At 43.1% G+C, this 20,450-nt stretch overlaps 1 protein-coding gene across 1 annotated transcript in view; it reads left to right on the top strand.

Moving 5' to 3' along the window:
* The window catches only part of ENTPD2 (ectonucleoside triphosphate diphosphohydrolase 2), a 77,621-nt gene that overhangs the window by 43,245 nt on the left and 13,926 nt on the right, over positions 1-20,450 (top strand). Inside the window, exons 3-5 of the mRNA XM_077477196.1 lie at positions 9,947-10,097; positions 12,911-13,070; positions 14,465-14,692. Coding sequence (XP_077333322.1) covers positions 9,947-10,097; positions 12,911-13,070; positions 14,465-14,692 — 539 coding nt within the window. The remainder of the gene's footprint in view (positions 1-9,946; positions 10,098-12,910; positions 13,071-14,464; positions 14,693-20,450) is intronic.

The raw sequence follows: 20,450 nt of genomic DNA, 5'->3' as shown, positions 1-20,450 counted from the left end.
TATGCCCCATGAAGCTTCAGTGGTGCTTCAAAGTGTCTTCAAAGCCTCCATAGAAGTCTATTGCAAAGCTCACTTGAAGCTCCAGCGAAGCCTCAAGCAAAACCAGGTGTAAACGGGACTGCAAGCTAAACATTTTATTTAGTGACAGGAGCTTTGACTGGTGTTCAGAGAGCTTTAATAAAGCGTGTTTGAAGCAAGTGTAAACTAGCCCTAAGTGTGCTATTTATTTTTTGTTAATAAATCAGTTTCTTTTATTCTAACTGTGATCTTTCTGTTCTTTGACCTGCAGAGACTCAGTTGTGAGCTGAGGGGTAAAGAGATAGATTTGGGTGACATTGAAAGCCATGGGATGCTATTAGCTGGCCCAGGGAGGTGTGTGTGTGTGTGTGTGTGTGTGTGTGTGTGTGTGTGTGTGTGTGTGTGTGTGTGTGTATGTGTATATGTATATGTATGTGTGTGTGTGTATATGTATATATGTATGTATATATATTCTATCGAGAATAGGAGAGGTCCAAGAACAGCACCTCGGGGACCCCAACAGAAAGATGAGAAGGGGAAGCAAAATTGTAAGTGACACAAAAGGGTGCAGTGGGATAGGTAGGATGAGAACCAGCAAAGAATACAGGCACGGAGACCAAAGGCGTGGAGTTTTTTTTTTTTCATACATCATGGGACACAGAGTTGGGCTAATATTCATTACCTACTGGGTTATACTTCTTCTCCAGGTGATTGGACACTGGTAGACCAAAGGTCTTTAGACAGGAAGTGATCCCCTATATAACCCCTCCCATACAGAAAGTACTTCCGTTTTTTTTTTTTTTTTTTTCTTTTTTTTTACCAGTGTCTGCAAGGTGGATGGCACGGTTGTTTTGAGCTCTCTGAGCCCCAGGTCTCTAGTCCCACAAATGGTTCTTAAATTAATCAAGGGATTGACCGGATCCATTTGACACAGGCTCTATATGCTTAGATAAATGGTACCCAAGCCTCTCAAAGAAGATCCTGCAAGGTTTTGCCTGTAATGCAGACTCTTGCGGGACCCTGCGTAGTGGAATTCTGGACACCACAGCGCTAATGCATTCCTGCAGGGTGCTGTACAGGTCCAAGGGAGTGGACCCTAAACATAAAAAGGGGTACTCAGTCCTTGAAGGACCTCAAGTGACAGGAACCCGTCGTGATGGGTGAAGATTAGGCTCTTAGTTTACTAAGCTGCCCTGCGCCTGAACGGGTAAGTGAAACACCCCTTTAATTACTTATTATGGGGTGTCTTAGTGATTGTAACAATCAGTCAAGATAGCTAGAGGCTGGACACCTGTGTGCGGTGACCATACGGGGGAGTTTTGGGCTAGCTGTGAGTGATTTGCATAGTTTTATTAATTTTTTCCCTCGTGTCTGGCTGTTCTTCACCTGTATTATGGCTCATGACGGTGCGCAATTTCCCCTTTTTACAAATGCATGTGCAAAAGTGCTGCTGTGCTTGGCAGTTGGGCGCATGCGGCTTCGCTGCACGTGTGCCGTAGCCTTTATCTGGACGCTTAAAAATTTGCCGTCATACGCACGCATGCACAGAATGTTCCGGTGCACAGCCAGCTTATTTAAGCGGTGCATGCCATACATGCAGTGCTTCCAAAAGGCAGCTGTGGGACACAGGGCAGGCTCTGAACCAGGTTCATTTCTCCTTACCCAGGTCACGTGAGTCACCAGGTGTTGCTTTACAGGGTAAAGGTGCTTAGGCTTGTTGCATAGGGGCTTGGTCCCTTCTGAGGTGTTAATACTACACCCAGGTGCTCTCTGTTTGTGGCTAGTAAATGTTACGTAACACAGTTACTTTAGAGGATAATAAGTAATCTTGATTACTCTTCCCCTCATGGTAAATCAGTTCCCATTACTTGGGCAGAGTTACCTCCATTACATCTACCGCCCAGGAGGCCCCGCCATGGCCGCGCTGCCTGGCCATTCGTTCTGCCGCGGGGAAGGGGGCTTTTGCCCGCTGAGCTGAGAAGAGGCTGACTGGACCGCCCCATCCCACTCCGCCTATCCAGAGAAAGAATGTAGGGAGGCGGGGCGGACACTGAAAAATGAAGTCAGCTGACGCCAATCGAGTGAAGGGGAGGGTCTCTCTCTCTCTCTCTCCCCATGAGGAAAGGCATCCCTGGAGGCTTTCAAGTAAGTGACTGATGATTCGAATTGCAGTGCAATCGATCCATACCAAGTTCTCCACCACCTCTGCTTCTTACTGATCCCCTCCCTGCCCACCCACCATCACTTCTACAACAGATCTTATTTTTCCATCACGATCATACTAAGTGCACTTTTATCTAAATAAGCACCATTATCTATGTCTAGAGTTTAGGTGAAGACACTCCTGTAGTGCGTTTACTGATTTTCATTTTATCTTTTATCTTTATTGCACTTTTGATATTTAAATGGGCATATTGTATGATTACATTTAATTTATTTAAAATCATATGGGAAGAGATTTTATATCTTGCTAGTGAATATTTCAGATATTTCCCTTACATTTTGTTGACCTCCTAGTCTTAGATTGCCCCCTATGAGCCAGGAAGATGGGGATTTACCCTCTTGGAAATAGTACTCCTAAACTAGAACAGCGTGACACCAACTTACCCTCTCGTTACAATTTAAGTGGATACGGTTTGATCCATCTCGGGTGAATGCAGCAGTTCCTTGATCCATCACTTAATAGTGGCAGCACAGGAATAACTACCTTATCATTCACTCCCTCAAGTACCACCACCACTGCCAACCCCCCAGTACACCACCACCGCTGCCACCCCCTCAAGTACCACTGCTGCCGCCCCTCAAGTACCACAGCTGCCACCCCCCACAACATTTGGGTTCAAATAAATACCAAATGTTCTAAAAGACTGTGTATAGTGTTTTTATTCTTCAATCAGTTAATATAAACATCTTTGATATTAAAGACGTTATAGAACATAATTGCATGATAGAATATTTTTAAAAAGTCAGTTACTTTGCTGAGTAATTACTTTTCCAATGTAGTAATTGAGTTAATAATGCAGTTACTTTTTGGGAGAAGTAATTTGTAACTTTAAAAAAGTAATTAGTTAAGTAAGATGACCAACACTGGTAGTCAGTAGTCCCTGATGAACCTAGTCGTATCCCTAGTGTTGTATTCCCTGAAAGACCAGAGGCTTCCGGGCAATCTGAGCCACTGCGCCTATCTGGTATTGTGCCTACAGTCTACACTGCTGTTTCACCCTTTATCACCCAGGATGAACTGTCCTAGACCCAAGCCGGGTTAGAGCACAGGATTGCTGGCATGATTGCCTCCATCCCACAGGGTGGCAAGAAGAGTGACATATCCCCCCTCCTAGTTTGGAGCAGAAATGGGTTGAGAATGGGGGAAGAGCTAAAAGCTCAGGATTCTGTGAAGGGCTTGGCGGATGAGTCTGCTTCCTGAGCAATCTGGACAAAAGATATCCAGTTGATGTCTGCCTCTCAGTTGCAGAGGCTTTTAAACCTGACTCTTACTGAAATGGTTTGTTCTACTTTTAAGTTGCCTCTTGGAGAGATTACTGAAACCCCCTGATTCTTTTTTTGTGGTCCCTGAGCCCTCTTCAGGCCACACAGGCTTTCCCGATACACCCTCTGTTGGAACAGGCGGTGTATGCCGATTTAGGAGCATCCTGACAGGATTTTTGTTCCTACTCAGAGGTTTTCCCTTTTTATATCACCATGGATGAAAAGTTTAAGAAGTGAAGCATGCCAGCTGTAGATGCAGCAGTCTCTTCCTTTAAACAAGAACTTAACTTTTCCGGTAGATAATGTACAGGGCTTAAAAGACCCTGTTGACAAGAAATTGCAGTTATTATTTAAGGCTTCCTTTTCTTTGGCCAGTTCAGCTATTCAGCCAGCTGTTGCAGCAATTGGTATCTGCCAGTCCATAAAGGATTAGGTCAGACGGCCTGACAGGCCTAACTGGGAGGAAGATCTGACTGAAAATAAGACAGATATTCCTTGAGTGTTGTTTTGCTGCTGATGCCTTAACGGATTCCATACAGCAGGTTTCTCGTTTTGGCTCTCACGTCTGTACATGTTTGCGCAGCCTTTTGTGGCTTAAGAACTGGTCAGCCGAGCTTCCTTGTAAAAGGTATTGGCAGGTTTTCCCTTTCATGGGGAATGTTTATTTGGTGATCATTTGGACAAATATATCCACAAGATTTCGGGAGGGAAGCATTCTCTACTTCCTTCGAGGAAAAGCACCAGGCGTCCATCGTTTTAAAACCTCAGGGACTGCTTCCTCAAGTGTCTCAGCACCAAGGCAAAGCCGCAAGGCCAGGGCCAGAAAAAGGCCTGGGTCCAAAACTCTTCTAAACCTAGCACCAAGCCCTCCTTCTGAGGGGTCACCCCCACTCTATCGGGTGAGGGGAAGGCTGCTGCACTTTGCAGACATTTGGAGAACAATAGTTCAGGACGAGTCGGTCACCTCAACTATATCCCGTGGTTACAAGCTGAAGTTGTGGGGGGTTTCCTCTCAGAGGTTTCTAAGATCCATTGTTCCCTCGGATCCTCCAGAAAGAGACTTCTTGCTTCGGGCACTACATCATTTAGTGCATCAAGGAGTGATTGTAGAGGTTCCTGTATTCGAAAAAGGCAACAGGGTTTTACTCAAACCTGTTTAGTTCAAAAACCAAATTGGGTCACAAGGCCCATTTTGGGCCTAAGATCCCCGAACCAGTATCCTGCTTATCCAGTCCTTTCAGATGTAGTCTGTTTATCGGTAGTAGCCTCACTTCAGATGGGAGACTTTCTGGTCTCCATCAATATAAAAGCCGCGTATTTACACGTACCTATCTTTCAGCCTCAGAAGATTTTTTTTTAGTAGAAGAACGTCCTTTTTTAGTTTGTGGCTCTACCCTTCAGGCTTGCTACAGCTCCCCAGGTTTTCACAAAGGTCCTAGCACCAGTACTGGGTCTTTAAGGGCCCAAGAAATCTTGGTGCTTGGGTATCTGGATGACCTCCTGCTCAGAGATCACTCACTACAGGCTCTAGAACAGAGCATAACATGCACAGTGCGGTATGGAAAGCTTAGGCTGGATCATAAATGCCCAAAAGTCAACCTTGAGACCAGCTCGCAGTCTAAATTATTTAGGTCTGATCCTAGATACAGTCCAAGCAAGGGTATTTTTGCCACCCGTAAGGATCTGTGTCTTGTAGGATCAGGTGCGTCAGATAAGAGGCACCAGACAACCTTCCATTCAGCTCTGTATGAATCTTCTAGGGAGAATGGTGAACTCCTTTGTGGCAGTGCCCTATGCCCAGTTCCATTCCAGGCCTTTACAACAAGACATCTTGTTGGTTTGGAACAGAAGAGGACAATCACTGGATTATCCAATGTTCTTATCTCCTGGGGCACGCTTAAGCCTAAACTGGTGGTTGCAGGATCAGAACCCGCGAAAGGGAAAATCCTTCCTCCTGGTAACTTGGAGAGTACTAACTACAGATGCCAGTCTCTCAGGCTGGGGAGCGACCCTAAAGGGGCTCACAGCTTGGGAAATGGTCAAGGACAGAACAGATCCTGCCCATCAACGTCCTGGAATTACAGGCAGTACCTCTTGCCCTATAGTTCTGGACGGTGGAGCTTCAGGACTGCCCTATTAGGGTTCATTCTGACAATGCCACTGCAGTGGCCTCTATAAACCACCAAGGCAGTACCAGGTGGTGTTCAGCTCTGAAGCAGGTGAACCACATACTAACCTGAGCAGAGGGAGATGTGCCGATTTTTCTATCGGCAGTCCATATCCCCTGAGTAGAGAACTGGAAGGCAGATTATCTCAGCCGCCAGCAGATCTGCCTGGAGGAATGGTCCATACACCCAGGGGTGTTCCAGGGAATTTGCCAGCGTTTGGGATGGCCAGAGGTCGACCTACTGGCATCCAGGTACAACAACAAGCTACAGCAGTTTGTGTCCCGAACAAGAGATCTTCTGGCAATCGGAGCAGATGCTCTGGTAGTTCTATGGAGCCAGTACTCCCTGGTTTATGCTATCCCTCTCCTTCCACATTTGTTGCGCAGGATTCAGAGAGAGGGGGTTCCAGTCATTCTGGTGGCACCAGCCTGGCCCAGAAGGCCCTAGTTCACAGAGATTGTGAGTCTGACAATAGAGGGGCCATGGACGCTTTCACATCGCCCTGATCTACTGTCTCAAGGTCCTATAGTGCACTCCAATTTACAGTCTCTAAATTTGACAGCATGACTATTGAAGCCAGGGTGTTAAAGGGCCTTGGCATCTCAGGACCAGTGGTGTCTACCCTAGTGAATGCTTGGTGTGAAGCCAGAAAATGGCATCCTCGGAAATATGTGATTGGGAAAATTCTCTTTTCCACAGTCAGCTGTGGAAATCAGATTGGCTTTGAGTACAGAGGTCAGGTTTCAGCCCTGTCAGTGTTCTTCCAAAGGCCTTTAGCCTCCCATTCGCTGGTCTGAAACTTGCAGGGGGCAACTCCTCTTCTTTTTTTTTTTTTTTTGCTCCCCCCCCTCCCCCCTATTAAATAAGCTATGTGTACTTGGGACTTGAACTTGGTGCTGTCTGTGTTGCAGAAACAACCATTTGAACCTATCAAGGAAATTCCATTAGACTTGCTGTCACGCAAGCTATTCTTCCTGATGGGCATCACCTTGGTTAGAAGGGTGTCGGAGTTGGCTGCCCTTTCGTGCAGGGAACCATACCTGATCCTTCACCACGACAGGATCGTGTTACGATCTGTTCCATCCTTTTTGCCAAAAGTGGTGTCAGCTTTTCATTTAAATCAGGACATTATTGTGCCTTCTTTTTTCTCTCAGCCTCGTTCGGCAGAAGAGACGACTGCATTCTTTGGACGTTGTCCAGGCAGTCAAGGTTTATTTGTCTAGATCTGTGGAGATTTGAGGATCAGACTCCTTTTTTGGCTTTACTAAAAGGACCCAAGAAGTGGCAGGCAGCTTCCAGTGCCAATTGGCTGTCAGTTGGTCATTCAGGCTCATGGTCTGAAATGTAAAGCTCCTCCCTTTTAGGGTGAGAGCTCATTCTAACAGGGGTGTAGGAACCTCCTGGGCTTTTCGCCATCAGGTATCCGTGGCTCAGATTTATATGGCTGCTACCTGGTCTTCTGTTCATACATTTTTAATTTACATTCAAAATTTTATCAAGTGGATGTTCAAGCAGCTGAGAATTCGGCTTTCGCCCGCAGTGTACTACGGGCTGCCATATAAGGTCTGGCTATTGTTTGGCACGGTGCCTCCCTCCCCCTCAAGGCTATTGCTCTGGGGCGTCCCAGTAGGCAATTGCCCGGTGGGCTGGGGCCACCCGTTCCGTGGCCTGTTTATGTTCAGGCCACACAGCGGGAGGTAAGCGGGAACCGCAGCCTGGACAGAGTTAACACAGGCCACGTCCGCTGCTCACTTACCGCTATGCGGCTGTGCCTTCTCCAGCGGAACTAGCGGCTGTATGGGCTGAGCTGTGTGATTCTCACACACAGAGCTCAGCCTCAGAGCCGCTCTGACAGTTCCACTCTCGGCCCCTACGGACTGCTCCTCCTTCTCTGGGCCGCTGTCCGGATGTCTCCCCCCCCCTCCCCCTTTCTCATGTCAGGCTTGTCGACAGGACAGGAGAAAAGAAAGCTTCCTGCTTGTTGCTCTTCCCTCCCAATTGGCCACAGCGGAGAGCCAATCAGAAAAAAATAGTGGGGCATCATGAGAAATGTAGTCCCAGAGATAGGAGGCCCAATTGATCTCAGCAGGGAGACTGCTACAGTCCCCAGCATGCACTCTGCCGGGGGGGGGGGGAGAAAAACCCAGAAACAAGCAGGTACTACAGGAGACATGGAAAAAGAAAGCGGACTGTGCTGGGGGAACTAATAGCCCCAGCACCACCAGAGAGAGAGTGCCACGCTGTTCCCGCACCACCAGAGAGTGCCACGCTGTTCCCGCACCACCAGAGGGCCACTCTGTACTGTACCACAGACCGAGCCACGCTGTACATCTCTCCCCCCCCCCCCCCCCTCCCCCCAGGTCCCTGGAAAAGTTGGCTGCTTTTTGTCCTAGTCCGGGCCTGGCAGTAGGTGAATATTGGCCTAAATCTGTGCCCCATGATGTATGAAAAAGAAAATAGGATCTTTTTTTTTTTTTTTTGTCATACTTGCCTTTTAAAATCCTTTTCTTTGTGTACATCATGAGACACCGAGGTCCCGAGGTTTTTTGCTACAAAACTAAAGTACTTGCTGTATGGGAGGGGTTATATAGGGGATCACTTCCTGTCTAAAGACCTTTGGTCTACCAGTGTCCATTCACCTGAAGATGAAGTATAACCCAGTAGGTAATGAATATTAGCCTAACACTGTGCCCCATGATATATGAAAAAAGAAAAGGATTTTACAGGTAAGTGACAAAAAAATCCTATATTTTTTTTTTTTTTTTTTTTTTTTTTTTTTAGGGAGTGGCCCACTGTGTCAAAGGCAGTAGAGGTCCAGGAGTAGGAGTACAGATTAGTGTCCATTGGTTTTAGCCGTTAGTAGATCATTTGAGTTTTAGGAGAACCGTTTCCATGGAGTGCTGAGGGCAAAATCCAGACTGAATGGGGTAGAGAAGATTTTTCTCCGTGAGGTGGTCACTCGGTTGTAGATCAGACGTTCAAGGAGTTTGGAGGAAAAAGGGAGCTAGGAGATGGGGCATAACTTGTTGAGATTGGTGGGGTCCAAGGAAGGCTTTTTAAGTATAAGGTTGACTAGTGCATGTTTTAGAGAGTTGGGGAAGATGCCAGAAGAGAGGGTTTGATTGAAGATGTGAGTTAGAGAGTGTAGGATAGAGCCAGAGCATGAATTCAAATAGACTTGGTGTGGCCGCACCTCATATCAAATGTGGGGGAGGGGACAGGTGTAACATGTCAGCATGGCTTCTAGTGAGACTCTGGTGGTCCCAAAGCGGGACAAGCAGATTAGCAATTTCACATGGCATTGCCTGTTACAGCAACCAAGACTTTTTTTTTTTTGTTTTTGTTAATTGAGTATACCGTATGCAGGCAACCTTGACATTTAGAAACTGGATCTTTTTTCAAGTTGTAAGTTTCAACAGGATGAACTTTTATCCTTTTTAGTTTTTATGGCTGTTGCGCGGGTCTTTGGAAATATCTTATCTCTGCTGTCTCCAGCGAGGAGTGTGATTGAGTTACTGCGTATGGCAGGCCACATGCTTTTATAAACGTGCTTGAGAGGCTAAAAGTCTCTCTCTCTGTCTCTCTCTGTTCTCTCTGTCTCTCTCTCTCTCTGTCTCTCTCTCTCTGTCTCTCTCTGTCTCTCTGTCTCTCTGTCTCTCTGTCTCTCTGTCTCTCTGTCTCTCTGTCTCTTCTGTCTCTTCTCTCTCTCTCTCTCTCTCTCTCTCTCTCTCTCTGTCTCTCTCTCTCTCTGTCTCTCTCCTCTCTCTCTGTCTCTCTCTGTCCCTTCTCTCTCTCTCCTCCCTCTCTCTCTCTCTCTCCTCCCTCTCTCTCTCTCTCCCTCCCTCTCTCTCTCTCTCCCTCCCTCTCCTCTCTCCTCTCTCCTCTCTCTCTCTCTCTCTCTCTCTCTCTCTCTCTCTCTCTCTCTCTCTCTCTCTCTCTCTCTCTCTCTCTCTCTCTCTCTCTCTCTCTCTCTCCCTCCTCTCTCTCTCTCTCCTCTCTCTCTCTCCTCCCTCTCTCTCTCTCCTCCCTCCCTCTCTCTCTCTCCTCCCTCTCTCTCTCTCCTCCCTCTCTCTCTCTCTCCCTCTCTCTCTCTCCTCCCTCTCTCTCTCTCCTCCCTCTCTCTCTCTCCTCCCTCTCTCTCTCTCCTCCCTCTCTCTCTCTCCTCCCTCTCTCTCTCTCCTCCCTCTCTCTCTCTCTCCCCCTATGCTCTAGGAATATGCCCCTTTATAAAGTGCTTATTGACCTATAGTGTGTAATATGTGTTGTCTTTGCAGGGCCCGGGATATCCAGCTACTGGATGACTCCCCCAGATGCGGGAAAGAGCTTGGAAAAATGTCTGAACCAGGCAGTAAAAGATGTGCCGGCTAGCAGACATGCGATTACCCCCCTGTACTTGGGGGCCACTGCTGGCATGAGACTCTTGAAGTATGTATGAGCTGGGGGGGGGGGGGGGGGGCTTGTACTGGAGGCTTGTTCACTAAAAATCTAGTAACCCATCGAAACCAGTCAGTTTTCTGCTTCTGATAGCCAGACAGAGTGGGATTATTTCTGATTGGTTGCTCCTAAGAAAATTCTTGACCCTGTGGGTTTGATTTACTATAACTGGAGAGTGAAAATCTGGTGCAGCTGTGCATAGAAACCAATCAGCTCGTAACTTCAAATTGTTCAATGAAACTCTGACAATAAAACTTTGGTTTCTATGCAGAGCTGCACCAGATTTTACACTCCACAGTTTTAGGAAATCTCCCCCTAATTGTATACAGACTCCACAGACTTGAAGGAAACCTGTACTAAGTGAACTATATATGCTACAATAGCTGACCCCTTTCTAGTTCCTTGGCTGTATGACTTGTTGTTATAACATGCTATTAAAAAAAAAAATTGTTTTTGATGGAGTCGTTTAGAGCCAAATACGTGTCCTCACTATTTCTATACAGTACAATCCTATATGTTGAATCTATTATTTCATTGATCAATTCAGTATGGCCAGCCAGGACTCTGGCACACTAGGAACATAGTGATATGCGGTAAATTAAATGGGATGGCATAGTTAACTGCTAGAATAACTTTCTAATGTTTTGAAGTGACGTTCTAGAGAACTTTTACTACCAAACGAAGATCTGGCTCTCTGCTTATCTATATAAATGTTATGTTTATTGCTGGGAAACATCTGCTTTGGAGACCACCCAAGATCCTGGTCTAAGTGCTGTCATGCTACCAAACTATACACCACCCCTGATATTTTTTTTTGGGCCAAACGTAACCCTGTAGAGTTTAAAAGTTCACCCTCAAGGGGGTTGCCTGCTAATCTTCTCCCAGCGTAGGCAATAGTTTATGGAAAAATGCCAATTTGTAGGTTGGACAAGTGCCTTCTCCTTTTGATGGGCTGGGAAACTACTGGCAAACTTCTAGGAGATATTAATCAATTCTATACAGGTCCATGTATACAAATCTAGGTGCATGCATAAAAAAAGTGTCAATTTAGTAAACTTACAAAAAAGTGCAGTAGTGCAGATATCTTCACCAAATTCAGGCTCTATGCCCTTAATACAGTGTCCATATCGTGGATCAGTAAAAATGCTCTAGTGTTCACTTCTTGAATACAAGCAAACAAATAACGCAGTGCTATACAGTGATCCTCCTCCACCACCAACACAAATGCCTCAGAATTATATGACCACCCGCTACAGGTAAGTAAAAGGGGGGAGAAAAAAAAAAAAAAGCTTGTTATACAGGGAATAAACACAATCCACTTTCTCAGTGGACCAACTCCTTTTTTCTCCTCTTGCTGGTGTTCTAATCATATAGACTCATGCAACATAATGAAGAAATGGAGGAGGACCCCCATAGTGTGAAACCTTAAAAAAAGTTATTTTGCCAAAAAAAACACTTCCACATTATGGTGGTCTCCCTCTATTTCTTCCTTATGTTGCATTAGTCTATATCATTATAACACCAGCAAGAGGAGCGAAAAGGAGTTGGTCCAGGTGGAAAGTGAGTGGTGTTTAACTCCTGTGTAACCAAGCATTTTTTGACCTACCTATAGTGGGTGGTCATATAAATTTGGTGAATTTTCTGTGGGGGAGGATCACTCTAGCACTGCGTTTATTTGTCTGCATGTATTTAAGAAGTGAATACGAGAGCACTTTTATGGGATCCATGATATAGACACTGTATTAAGGGTATAGAGCATGAATTTGTTGGCAATATCTGCACTACTGCATACTTTGTGGAATTTTGATAAATGGACACTTTATTCTTTGCACTTTATTGAGAGCGATATTAATTATTTTTTAAGTTGTATGCACATAGATTTGTATACATAAACCAATAGTGCTGTATAGAATTTACTAATATATGTACTAAGTGCTTATGTTGCATTTTGGGTACAGCAGCTTTGTTTTTATAGACGCAAGCACTGGTGGATGGTATTAGAGTAAACTAGGAGAGATAAAGATGGAGAAAAGGGAACAAAAATGGCTTCCATTTAGTAAAAGACATTACAAAGGGGTATTTATGTTATTCATTAGAGCTGCACAATTAATCGTTAAAAAATCATGATCTCGATTCAACCCCCCTGATGGTCTCTATTACAGAGTTTGCAGATTCTTTCATATCACAAGTGGAGAGACTTATCTGCTCACTCAGCTGTCAAAAGAAAAACATCTGGCTAGTCTGCCAAGTTTTTAACATGAAACATTGCAACTAACACTTCCTTGATCAAAGGGATAACCTTCTGTGTGTATAGAAAAAAATCCAGGCAGTCTGCCAAGTTTTTAACAAGGTGTAAATGCAGGAAGTTTAACCACTTAAAGTCTAAATATTTTTTTTGACACTTGTTTCTTAAGTTAAAATCAATATTTTTTGCTTGAAAATGACTTGGAACCCCCAAACATTATATCTATTTTGGTCAAGGATGAACAGAGCTGTTACCAAGTGGCAGAACAAAAAAGGTGTAAGGAACAAGTTAATAAAGTGTCTGATATCCCAGGATGTGCAATTCCATTTTTTTTTTCAACAGGAAAAATAACTGGCATGCAAAGGCCGCCAACACACACCAAATAATGGCAGATCAAATTGTATTGATGTACAACTTAATCCTTGGATGCACCGGCTGAATGTTCAGTTTGGAGATCTGGAGTTTCATCTCTTCAATCCGTGATAATAGAAAACCACAGAAACTATAAAAGTATAGTGACCCAGCTGATACAAATAACTGACTTTTTTTCTGTCCACAGCTTGACTGATGCCAAGGCCTCTGATGCGGTTCTGGAGGCTGTCAGTACCACACTGAAGTCCTACCCTTTTGATTTTCGAGGGGCGAAGATCTTGTCCGGCCAGGATGAAGGTGTGTTTGGCTGGGTGACCGCCAACTATCTCCTTGAAAACTTCATCAAGGTAAAAAGATTTTAACATCTAAAGACCCATCTGCCCATTGCTAATATTTCAAAACTGGCTGGAACACAGTGGACTAAGTTGGCCAAGTCCATGACAGCCAGATACCATGTGATCTTTGCCTAGGCTTTAGGTCCTAGAAGGAAGCTCTGCAGCAGCAGTTTTTTTATTGGCATTAACACAAACTAATAATGGTTTTAATGTGCTCTTTGTGTGATTCATGTATGAAATTCAATGATGGGTCCACTCCAAGGGCTTATTGCCAGGTGTGTTAGGCTTTTAGTGTGTAGTAGAGACGGTACTTTTTATTATGGGTAAGGTTTTGTGATGTGATTGTTTGGACTAATCAGATTATTAAGGTGTCCATTGAAAGCTGTTGGGTGTGTCTTGTGAAAAGCTCTTCTTTGTGCTTTCCACAGTCCATAGCCTCCGGCCCCATTTGGCATCTTGATGTGGAAAAGGCTGGACCAGCTCTATTCTATATGTGCCCAACCACAACCTAGGTTAGATCTAAAGAGTTGGCATTCTTGAAAGCATTTGTTCCTCAATGGGGCATGAATAGAGATGAGACACCTGGACAAGTTCCTTGTCTCTGTGCCAGGGTGTAAACAGATTTGAGCAGGAGAGCACTAGCAGGACGTGCTCAGCTTAAAACTCCTGAGAGGTCTAGAACATATTCCATTGTAAATGTTACTTGTCTTCTGATATGCTTGCACTAGTATATTTTTCATGATCATATTTGTCAGTAACTCTTTCTGTATGTGAGTGTGCTCCACATTCTCACTGAATGACTGGTTAGTAAAAGTCATTTGCAGGATAAATTGCTTATTACGTGTACATTTTCCAAGATAAGATGAGCAGTAAAAACCAGCACCGCTATAAATAAAAATATGCATTGTACGTATCTTAAAAAAATAAAATAATAATAATTGATATTCATTCCTCCTCTTTGTTCCATTGCCTAACCAGGAACATTCTTATGACCAGAGTAGTTGTGTTTAGTGGAAAAGCTATTGCCATAGACCGAGATGGCCAGATCACGCATGGACAACTGACTGTCCTCTAACATCTGTGGCCAGTTTTATAGGATACAATATTAAAAAAATATATAAGTACACACTATATAATATAAATATATATGTATATTCTATATCTCATTATAATAAAAATGTATACTCTATTATTGCTTGTATTTGTTATTGTTCCCTTTTTGACTGGGAAATTGGGTAAACTTTTTTAAATTTGAACAGTTGTGTCTACTGGGCAGCTCTGGTGGGTCTCTGAACTGATTTGGTTCAGTTAGAATTGGTATTTAAGGTTTCTTAATAAAATAAATTTTAATTTTTCACTTTTTGTCTTCTGATAATTCACTCGTCTGTGACTTATTTCTTCTGCAGTATAGCTGGATTGGAAAATGGTTCCAGCCTAGGAAGGGTACTCTGGGAGCTATGGATCTTGGCGGGGCTTCTACCCAAATTACCTTTGAGACTGCAGACCACATTGACAGCCCAGAGAATGAGATGAACCTGCGGCTCTATGGACAGTCCTATCGCGTGTATACACACAGCTTTCTGTGCTATGGGAGAGACCAGGTGCTGAAGAGAGTTCTGTCCAAAGTAATAAAGGTATGCTGATTTTTTTATATTTTTTTCCCCAAGTGAAGAATCTGTGAATGGACACTTTTTATTTATTTACTTTTTTTTTATTTTTATTTTTTAAAGGGAAACTTGATTGAGGGTAATTTTCTTGTGTGGGTTTTTTTTTAACCACTTAGATTAGCATTGTTTTGAGATTTTGGTGTTTACAAGTTTTAAAACTTTTTTTTTTTTTTGCTGGAAAATTACTTAGAACCCCCAAACATTATATAGTATTTTTTTTTCTAACACACTAGAGAATAAAACGGTGATCATTTTAATACATTTTTTAACACTGTATTTGCGCAGCGGTCTTACAAGCGCTTTTTTTTTTTTTTTTTTGGAAACAGTAAAGTTATTAAATTGATGCCCAACATGTCACAATTGCGCCTGCTTGTGGAATGGCGTCAAACTTTTACCCTTAAAAATCTCCATAGGCATCGTTTAAAAAGTTACATAGGAGGTCTAGGACTAGAATTATTGCTATTATCGACTGCGGCGATACCTCACGTGTAGTTTAACCACCGTTTTCATATGCAGGCGCTACTCACGTTTGCGTTCGCTTCTGTGCGCAAACTCATCAGGGCGGGGCTCTTTAAAAAAATAAATAAAAAAGTCTTATTTACTTTTACTTCATTTTATTTTTTCACTGTTTTAAAAAAAATAAAAAAATAAAAATTGTGTCACCTTTATTCCTATTACAAGGAATATAATAGAACGAAGCAGCAAAGGTCCTCTTAAATATGAGATCTGGATCAAAAAGTCCTCAGATCTCATATTTGGACTAAAATGCAATAAAAAATAAATAAAAAAATTGTAATTTTAAAGATGACTTTGAAAAAATGTGCTTTTTAAGAGCTATGGATGACGTTTTGATGTTGCTTCCGCCCTGCTATGGTATGGAGACGCGTGGGGGCCATCTTAGCCTCACTCGTCTCCATACCCAGGCACAGAGAAGACCTGATCGCTGCTGCCAACGGCTCCGGTAAGCGGCCGAGGGCGCGGGAGGGGGGCCCCTCTCACGCCGCCGATAACGGTAATCTTGTGGCGAATCTGCCTCAGAGACCACCATTATCGTAAATATGACCGGCTCTTAAAAAGATGGATATCTGGGTTGTGGCAGCGAGTGCCGACGTATATGTACAGGTGTCGGTCAGCAAGTGGTTAAAGTAATGTTTTATGTATGGCTTTTCTAAACGTCTACTTACAAATAAACGTGTACACAACAAAGGATTCCCAAAACACTATGGGGTACTCAAAGACAAAGCACGGCAGGCACGATGCCCCACATATAAACCTTGGGATGAATCCCTGCTCTGAATCATTAAAACCTTAGTCTGAACTATGTTATGAGGGAGAAGTCACTGCTCTGACTCTGTATAATTTTATGAATTGCCTGTGTATAAATTTTGTGTTTTTATTGAGCTCTGTAAACAGCCTTTTTACAGCAAAGGCATAAAATAGAGATTATGGAAAACCTGCAAAAGCAGTCCTATGGCATGTGTTGATGGACTTTGGCTCACATCAGATGAGTTTTGCATTCACATGGAAATGCAAGACGGTACTGGTCAAGGGCAGGTCAAATGCATCCCAATCTGATGCCATTGATGCAGGCCCAGGTAAACCACCGTCTAGCTCAAAAGGAGAATCCAAAATAATAATATGCCATATTATATATTTGCCTGGCTAAATGTTATAGATTTAAAAGCCATAATAAACTTTAGAGGAGCATTTATACAAAATCAAGAAGCAAAGAAAAGATTGATCGCACACTTGAATCCAAAAGATGCTGTAGAGCTTTCTTTATTGTCATGAGCCAGACAAAATTGCAATGATGATCAGTTGCTGCGTTTTACACGTGAAGAACCGTGCTTGTTCACAACAAAGAACAAGCACAGTTCTTTACATGTGAAACGCATCAACTGATCATCATTGCATTTTTGTCTAGCTCATGACAATAAAGAAAACTCTACAGCATCTTTTGGATTTAAGTGTGCGATCAATCTTTTCTTCGCTTCTTGCTATTACCTATGGTGATGAGCCAGGATTAGCACCTTGGACCGGGTGTGACAATTTATGCCCGAAGAGGTGTGTGCACCCCTGTTCTGTGAGCATTTATGCAAAGCAGTCCTTTTCTACTGCCCTTCAAGCTCACTGTTCCTGCATGAATTGGCCTAGGGTTAATTTGTACAGCAAGGTATGGAATGCTTCAGCTCCAGAGCCTGGAGAGGACTCCATTACCTGGAGATGGAACTGTTACTGAAACTGCACCAGAACTAAAATTGTAATGGATCTGTGTTCCCGGACCCTGAAATTCTGCAGCTGATCTTTACACTGCTATTAAATGTGACTTCCCGAACTAGAGCACTGCCAACCCTATGGTACAGTTGCAGCAATGAAGCTGTTGCAGTTAGTCATTGCAACAGTTAGTTATGCGAGAAGCCAGGGGTAGTTGAAAGATTTGGCACTTGTGTAGTGAAAAAAATCTAATCGCCACGAGTGTGCTTATCTAAAGGCGTGATGTGTTGCCACCCTGTCACGTGTTGCTTGTGGAAACTTGAAGTGGTTGGGCTGACACATTGCACAGGCATGGTCCGCGGTTGTCACGATCAGGAAGTTGTTTCAGAGCAACCATATGCCACTGATGTTGGAGCAACTGGATGTAGACAAAGTATAAAAAAATGAGCAACATGGTCATGGGACTCTAAATGAGGCTAAACACTTCTAAACAGAATAGTATACAGGATGACAAATATATTCCATAGTAGTAAAATGTGCATTAACAATTTGATGGACATAATAAAATACCAACAAAAAAGGGGGATATAGTGGGCTGATCCATAATAAGTAATCATAATAAACATAGTAAATTCATAAAAGTTGTTAATGTTTATATACATGATGTTTGGATATACAGTACATGATTTTGGCAGATGGAAATGTATGAGTGAAAAATTCATAACGGTCCACAAATTTCTTGGCATCCTAAAACTCTACGCGTTTCGTGGATTCGTTTCCACTTCCTCAAGAGTAGATGAAAAAAAAATATCTAGAAGAGGATTAAAAAAATACCCAAGTAGTATTGTATATAGAAAAATAATGATAATGGATAGCTCTCAATTTAGGGGGGGGGGGGGGGGATATGGAGCACTGAGCCCTAGTACTTACAGGTCAGCTCACACACATAGGTTGGGCTTGATGCACTTGAATTTTTTCAACCTCACCTACTATGCAACTGTGTATCGCCAAAGAAGGGGGAGGGGGGCATGAGAGAGAGCCTAGCAGTTCTGTGGGTGGGGGGTACTAGGGAATGTCTACCCCAGGGGGTTGTGGCATAGCGACCCTCTCGTACTTCGAGGACAAATGGAGGGCAGACCAAGGTTTAGGAATAAGGAGAATTCATAGCTTGTGTGTTTGTGTATAGATGATGGCGCAATAGGCCAGCAAAATTCTATAAATGAAAAATGTTAAGTATAAATATATTTGAATGTGGATTTACAAATCCTTATAGTGACCTGTGACCCAGGAAAAAATGGAGTGTGCATTTTTAATAGAGCTAGTGACTGAAAAATGGGAATTGAAAAGGGTGTAATGTGAGCTGACCAAAGTAGTCCAAAGAATAGATGCATATAAGTAGATGCAAAGTAATGAGAGGAGATGGGCAGCTACTAAGGTCTTATACACACTGGATGTTTTTAAAGTTGCTCTGAAGTTGCTCTTAAAGCGGTTGTATAGTCCCCCCTTTTTTTTTTTTTTTTTTTTTTTTCACTTTTACTTACAGATAAGCCTATGATAAAGCTTACCTGTAGGTAAAAAAAAATCTCCTAAACCTGTATGGTTTAGGGAATATATTCCCCTGGCAATGAGCCGCTGATTGCAGCGGCGCATGCGCACAAGGGTTTCTTGGCTGGAAGCCCGGCAGACGCTGGACCCTGCCGGAAAGAAATCTCCCATGCACATGCGCGCGAGTGACAATATTGCTGCTCCAGACACGCACCGCACCAGAGCTGCGATATCCAGAAGACACGCCGAGGGAACATGTCGGCTCCCTCTGCATGTATCGGCGTTATGTCGGGGCCTCGTTCTAAGGTAAGTATTTCATAATGAGCTAGTATGCAGTGCATACTAGCTCATTATGCCTTTTCCCTTGCAGATATGAAAAAAATAATAATAATTTCAGTGGGTTTACTACCGCTTTAAGGGCGTCTGTCATTTTATATTTTTTTATTTCTGCCTCTAAACACCCCTACATGTTATCTTATGTGTCCATGCGCACACACAGGTGCTGTAAGGCAGAAAAAAAATGCGGTCAAGTGCAGCAGCTTTTTTTGATTAATTTATTTATTAATTTTAGTAAAAGTTTACAAATAAAATGCAACACAATAAAAGCAAGGCAACATTCATAAAATAAGCAGAAAAAAAATAAAACGCAATGAGAAAAAACAAAACAAAAACATTTTAGCTCTCAAACACAACACAACATAGATGCCCTGCCATGCTCTTATGCCCTGTACACACGGTCGGACATTCCGACGACCAAAATCCGTCGGATTTTTTCCAACGGATTTTGCCCCAAACTTGTCTAGCATACACACGGTCGCACAAAGTTACCGATCGTTTAGAACATGTACGATGGGACTATAAAGAGGGCAGTAGCTAATAGCTTTCGTCTCATGATTTATTCTGACCATGCGTGGCACTTTGTCCGTCGGAATTGTCTGCAGACGATTGGAATTTAAACGATCAGATTTTGTTGTCGGAAGATTTTTAGATCCTGCTCTCAAACTTTTTGTGTTGGAAATTCCAAAGGGAAAAGTCAGATGGAGCCCACACACGATCGGATTTTCCGACAACAAGATCCAATCGCACATTTTCCGTTGGAAAGTCTGACCTTGTGTACAGGGCATTACAAACCAAAAGGTTAGAACCTTATAATAACAACCATATAAAGCCTAGTTATTCCACAATGTTGAGGTGAGTGGAAGCATGAGAGGTGGAGGCTTCAAATGTCTAAATGCGAATAATCCAACAGATCTTTCTCCCAAGTAGATCTAGGCCTCTCTGCTTAGTCCCCACCTCCCATGTCTCTCCCCAGCAGTGGTGTTGTGGCAGAAAAAATGCGCTAGGTATGTTTTTTTTGTGGTTGAGCTTTTTTTCCATTTCAATGGCCAGAATAAATTATTATTCTGGTCGATTAAATAAACTAACGCTCAAGCGCTTCACATGTGTAAACACACCTAAGCGTGCTGCACTAGACATTTTATTCTACCAAAAAACTGCTGCCAGGAGGTAAGGCGTCTAGGAGAGAGCAAAAAATGTCCAGTGTGCATGAGGCCTAAGATGCATACAAAGACAACCTGGTATTTTATAGGAAAAACATGGTAGTTGCTTGATACAGCATGTTTTAGCAATTCATTTAGGGTTTAGATCTACTTTGCATGTTTTTTTTTTTTTTCATTTTGGACAGTTAAGTATGTTGAAAAAAAAAAATCTCTGTAGGCAAGAAAGGACAACTCCCTTATAGACAGTGGTCACTGAAACGTGTTCCAATTGTTAGATTCTCTACTCCACTCGTGGGGACAACCTCATTTTTTAATTCTCCCTCTTTTTCAGTCCTGGTCATAATGGTCACCAGGAATATTAGAGCGAGGCTTCCTATAGATGGGTCATTTCTTTTTTTTTTTTTTTTTCTTTTTTTATCAGCCAGCGAGCTGATTGTAAAAAAAATAAAAACGCACATATTTCCCCA

This window comes from Lithobates pipiens, unplaced genomic scaffold (assembly GCF_037356315.1).
Source record: "Lithobates pipiens isolate NorthernLeopardFrog02 unplaced genomic scaffold, aLitPip1_a1.2 Scaffold_1, whole genome shotgun sequence".
NCBI lineage: Eukaryota > Metazoa > Chordata > Amphibia > Anura > Ranidae > Lithobates > Lithobates pipiens.
This window is presented reverse-complemented; position numbering and strand designations above follow the sequence as displayed.